The sequence below is a fragment of the Quercus suber genome, unplaced genomic scaffold (assembly GCF_002906115.3).
Source record: "Quercus suber isolate HL8 unplaced genomic scaffold, Cork oak 2.0 scaffold_295, whole genome shotgun sequence".
Classification (NCBI taxonomy): Eukaryota; Viridiplantae; Streptophyta; class Magnoliopsida; order Fagales; family Fagaceae; genus Quercus; species Quercus suber.
Window position 1 is genome coordinate 851,737 of NW_027069751.1, and position 5,246 is coordinate 856,982.

At 34.8% G+C, this 5,246-nt stretch overlaps 2 protein-coding genes across 2 annotated transcripts in view; both read right to left on the bottom strand.

The window, feature by feature from the left end:
* Window positions 1–460: 460 nt before the first annotated feature.
* On the bottom strand, window positions 461–1,927 carry LOC136071231 (rust resistance kinase Lr10-like). Its single transcript, XM_065782285.1, has 2 exons — window positions 1,909–1,927; window positions 461–1,641 (listed from the first exon to the last, which is right to left on the bottom strand). Exon 2 carries the CDS (start codon window positions 1,595–1,597, stop codon window positions 506–508), a length of 1,092 nt encoding a protein of 363 aa, XP_065638357.1. The 5' UTR covers window positions 1,598–1,641; window positions 1,909–1,927; the 3' UTR covers window positions 461–505.
* Window positions 1,928–4,462: 2,535 nt separating this feature from the next.
* LOC111988872 (rust resistance kinase Lr10-like) overlaps window positions 4,463–5,246 on the bottom strand; it is a 9,725-nt gene continuing 8,941 nt past the window's right edge. Inside the window, exon 2 of the mRNA XM_065782265.1 lies at window positions 4,463–5,240. Within this exon, the coding sequence (XP_065638337.1) occupies window positions 4,476–5,240 (765 nt within the window). The 3' untranslated portion in view covers window positions 4,463–4,475. The remainder of the gene's footprint in view (window positions 5,241–5,246) is intronic.

Below are 5,246 nucleotides of genomic sequence, written 5' to 3' on the forward strand. Positions count from 1 at the left end.
CCTAATTGAGCAGCCTAGTTGATTAAGGAAGTATTAATTAGCTACTTGATCTATTCCAAAGCTAAACCTCAAACGATTCTGCACAACAATATTTGGAAGGATTCCTTCTCTCTTGGAGGCAGGGCAGCCATTGAATTATTGTAGACTTTGTAGTTCACATGAATTGATTGCTTAACCATGCATATGAATACTGAAAGCAATTTCTACAGTTGGGCTATTGCCACTCCAATATATATTGCCCGGTTTTTTAGCATTGACTCAATCAATTACACATTCACAAATCACAATTATAAAATTATAAATTTTGTTTCCTCTTCAAAAGACTTTAATAAATAAATATACCACGTACTAAACGAAAAAAAAAAAAGAAAAAAGAAAAAGGTAAGGATAGCTATCACAAATAAACCAATTATTTGTCACACAAAAATATCAAGTGTCTTTATGCTATCAAATATGTGAAGATTAATTGCCCCAATTTTGCGATGGTGTTAGCTTTTCCTTGCATTTAAAGTTTAGCCGATTGATTTGATTCACCTGATTGAAATGATGAACTAGTTGAATTTAAGTTGTCTCCTACATACCATGTTGATCTCGCTGGTGATGATGATAGGAAAGGTTTGGAAGGAATTTGTAAGCATTCAACTTCTCCTTCAAGCATTTCTACAACTTTGTTCATTGAAGGTCGGTCACTAGGCTTCATCTGTATGCACCATAATGCAACTATGATCATCTTCATAACAATTTTCTTCTCCTCCTCTGTGTCACCTTCTATTTCTATGTCATTTCCTTCACTAAATTGGCCATACACCCAAGTTGGGAAGTAAATTTGGCTTGAATGGTCTGCAAATGCATTCACGTTCTTTCTTCTGCTAGCCCTTTTCAACAATAACATGCCAAAACTATAAACATCAGCTTTATAGGAGACCCCTCCAATGTTTTTATAGAACAGCTCTGGAGCTATATATCTTAGTGTTCCCCTTGCAGCAGTCAAAGGCACTATGCTATCATTTGTTGGATAAAGTTTTGCAAGCCCAAAATCAGAAACTTTGAGAATGAAGTTCTCATTGAGAAGAATGTTATGAGGCTTGATATCAAAATTCAGAATTTGCATGTCACATCCTTGATGTAGATATTCAATCCCACGAGCCACTCCAAGAGAAATTTCAAATATTTTCTCAATACTTAAGGGGATACTTTCTTCTTGAGAAAAAATGTATTTTTCAAGAGAACTATTAGGCATGAATTCATATATAAGGGTGCGCTTTGGCCCATCAGCACAAAAGCCAATAAGTTGCACCACATTCACATGGTGAATTCTACCAATTGTTGCAACTTCGTTGATAAATTCTTGCCCATTAGCTTTGGAGTGACCCAACATCTTTATAGCAACAAGAGGGCCACTTTCAAGCTTTCCTCTATATACAGAGCCATAGCCTCCTTCACCCAATTTGTCATTGAAACCTTTGGACATCTTCCTAATTTCTGAGTAAGAGTACCTAATTGGCATGAGGTTAATTTGGCTTTGCAGAAATTCTTCAATAGCATCATACATTGATAAATGTCTCTTACGCCACTTATATATCAAAAACGCCACCATGCATGGAATCCCCAAGACAATCTTTGTTTCAAGGTGAAATATTACTGTGCAGAAACATCACCAAAATAACTATAAGAAAACAAAATTGTTGTTGCACCTATCACCTTTTTTAATTTTTAGTTGAAATTATAGTTGGACTTACAACTACATACCTTCTTAATCCTAGTAATTAAGCACAATATATTTTGTTTCATGTTAATGTAACTAATATTTACATCTTGTTTGCATGCATGGTAAACTATTTTTAATCACAATCTTAAGGAATGATATGCTAAAAAAATTAAAGTTGAAGAAGAGATTCAAGTTATTACCGATTTCCAGTGGTATGACCCAATCTGCAAGAAATATAAACCGTACGATCTGATGATTTACTGTGAGGACTATCAGGGCTATTTGCAGTTCACGGAGTCCCTATCAAACCGTCACCCCATGTGTCCGTCTTGACGTTACGGACCCACGAGGTGAAGGGGGCAACTGAAAAGGAAGAATTATACATGACGGGTTGGCCCATATGGACAGACCCTCATATGGACTGGACAGATCCACACATGGACGGACTCAGCACAGACGGGTGAGGCATCCATGAGGCATCCGATTTTGTTATCTCATGATCTCCAAAAAACCCTAGATGGGAATACTTGCGGCGCACACCATAGAATCTTGAGGTAAATAGAATCCTAGCGCAAAGAGGATTCTAGTAGCTGGGCGCATTAATGAAGATCTTCTCCATAAGGAAATGTCTTATCCATCACGTTTGAGATTGTTCAAGGAGATTCCTAAAGGAAAAGACTTCGACTCCAAGGGAAAGAGGTCAATCTTTGACTACTATAAAAGGCCCAATACCTTCATAAATCAAGGTACGCATAATTGACCATCTCTAGCACTCTGGAGTTGTAAGAGATTCTAACTTAACCTTTGGAGGGTATTTGGCCAGCACCACACCGGTGCTTTCTGTGAATGTCTTTCTTTTTTCTTGGTGTGTAGGTGTTGTTCCGAGTGTGCGAGTATCATGTGACTCACTGGTGATTATTTCGCCATCATCACACATGTAATGAAAAAAAAAAAAAAAAAACTTTATTAGTGAGTCCCACCGTAAGAACTCTTTCCTCTCTCCCTTGAGGGGAAAGAATATGGTTGGTTAATGAAGGAAAATGGATCCTTCAATTTTCTATTCTTTCACCCCAATCCATTCAATTTAGTGCTTTTTTTTCCAATCATTTTGATCTTTCTTTTCTTTTTCTTTTTTTAAATGGATTCATTTTGAACCTTAAGTTATGAAACTATTGTCATTTTAGTACTTTCACTTGGCTCACAAACACGTAGCTAATAAAATAATTAGGAATAATTAATTACTAGTAATAAAAAACCATATCTGCGACTAAATATTAAAAAAAAAAAAAATAAACATCAAAAAAGAAAAATGAAATAATGATTTTCTAAAGAAAATAAATAAATAACTTGAAGAAAAAAAAAAAAAAAAAAAAAAAACACTCTAGTTTCCTTTTATCTTCATTCATTTTTTGCGAAAGTTAGAGTTGCTTGTGATCAAACCATTCCAATTCTTGGAACAAACCTCGCACATTGTTGTCACAGGTAATTAGAAGATGATTTGAGGCTTGGATTTTGTAGTTTTCACTGACACTTACCACTAACAAATAAATAAAATAAAACAATGTTACAACACAGGTTTGCTCAAGAACACAAGCAAAAAAATGAAGGAGAAAGTAATGTGTGATTTCATTGAATTGATTAATTATGTTACAACATAGCTCTGTCTTTTATACACATCGACAAAGCATGAGGAGGAAAAACATGATGTTACTATCTAAACGGCAAAAGCACAAAATAACCATCTCCTCTACAAACCAGATGCACCAATCAACTTATGACACGAGGCCTCTAAACATTTACAGAGAAATGAGAAAGACTACAAGCCGTATAATTTTGTGTGTAAATTTTTTTTCACCATGTATAAGCTAGATAGTTTTATATTCTCTAAATACAGTGGAGCTATCATGTGTTTTCACTATTATACCTTTATTTACGTTAGTTATTCCGTTCTTCCAAAGTTTTCAAAAACATTTGTTCCATTGACTTATTGTTTTCACCGTTTAAACATAACTTAATTTTGACAAAGGTTATTGATAACATTGAGAATGTAATTCTTTATATATTGAATTGAATTGGTAGCACGATTGTAGTGACCATATATGGTTGGATACATGGTATGCATACCATGCTCCTATAGCAGGGGCAAGTAAGAGAAGCACAACAATGACCATATATGGTTGGAATAGTTCAAGCTTACTCTCTATTTGTTTGTACATTTATAGGATGCTGGAGGATACTCAATATTTCCAGAAAAGTTCAAACATGTTGAGTATTTTTTCATTTGGGCAAGTAAGAGATTGGGACATTTTGATTTCAATATGGTATTCAGAGTCCAAGTTAGGTGTGATTCATCAAGCAGAGGATGTATAATCATAGACAATTTTAATTCCACACACCAATCTCAAAAAAATAAACAAAGCCATGCCCTTGTTCACTTAAATTTTTGCTACATCTTGTGCACTTAAATTAGTACAAGACGAATACGTAAAATATTAAGCCATGCCCGGTTTTTCAGCATTGTTTATTAACTTAATCAATTACACATTCACAATTATAAAGTTATAAATATTTTTTTCCTCTTAAAAAGACCTTAACAAATAAATATACCACACACTAAGCAAAAAAGAAAATTTGTTGTGGGTAAGGATAGCTATCATAAATCAAGGACCAATTATTTGTCATACAAAAATATGAAGTGTCTTTATGTTATCATATCTATGAAGAATAATTGCCCCAATTCCGCTGTGGTGTCAACTTTCCCTTGCATTTAAAGTATAGCCGATTGACTTGATTCACCTGATTGAAATGATGAACTTGTTGAATTTGAATTGTCTCCTACATCCCCTGTTGGTCTCGCTGGTGATGATGATAGGAAAGGCTTGGAAGGCATTTGTAAGCATTCAACTTCTCCTTCAAGCATTTCTACAACTTTGTTCATTGAAGGACGGTCACTAGGCTTCATTTGTATGCACCATAATGCAACTATGATCATCTTCTTAACAATTTTCTTTTCCTCCTCTGTGGCATCTTCTATTTCTATGTCATTTCCTTCGCTAAATTGGCCATAGACCCAAGTTGGGAAGTAAATTTGGCTTGAATGGTCTACAGATGCATTCACGTTCTTTCTTCTGCTTGCCATTTCCAACAATAACATGCCAAAACTATAAACATCAACTTTATAGGAGACCCCTCCAATGTTTTTATAAAACAACTCTGGAGCTATATATCCTAATGTTCCTCTTGCAGCAGTCAATGACACTATGCTATCATTCGTTGAATAAAGTTTTGCAAGCCCAAAATCAGAAACTTTGGGAATGAAGTTCTCATCAAGAAGAATGTTATGAGGCTTAATATCAAAATGCAGAATTTGCATGTCACATCCTCGATGTAGATATTCAATCCCATGAGCCACTCCAAGAGAAATCTTATATGTTTTTTTAATACTTAAGGGAATACTTCCTTCTCGAGAAAAAATGTATTTTTCAAGAGAACCATTAGGCATGAATTCATATATAAGGGCACGTTTTGGTCCCTCAGC

What these genes read in the sequence shown, in the direction of transcription:
- LOC136071231 (XM_065782285.1), bottom strand. Translation starts at nt 1,597, where the DNA reads ATGGTGGCGTTTTTGATATATAAGTGGCGTAAGAGACATTTATCAATG.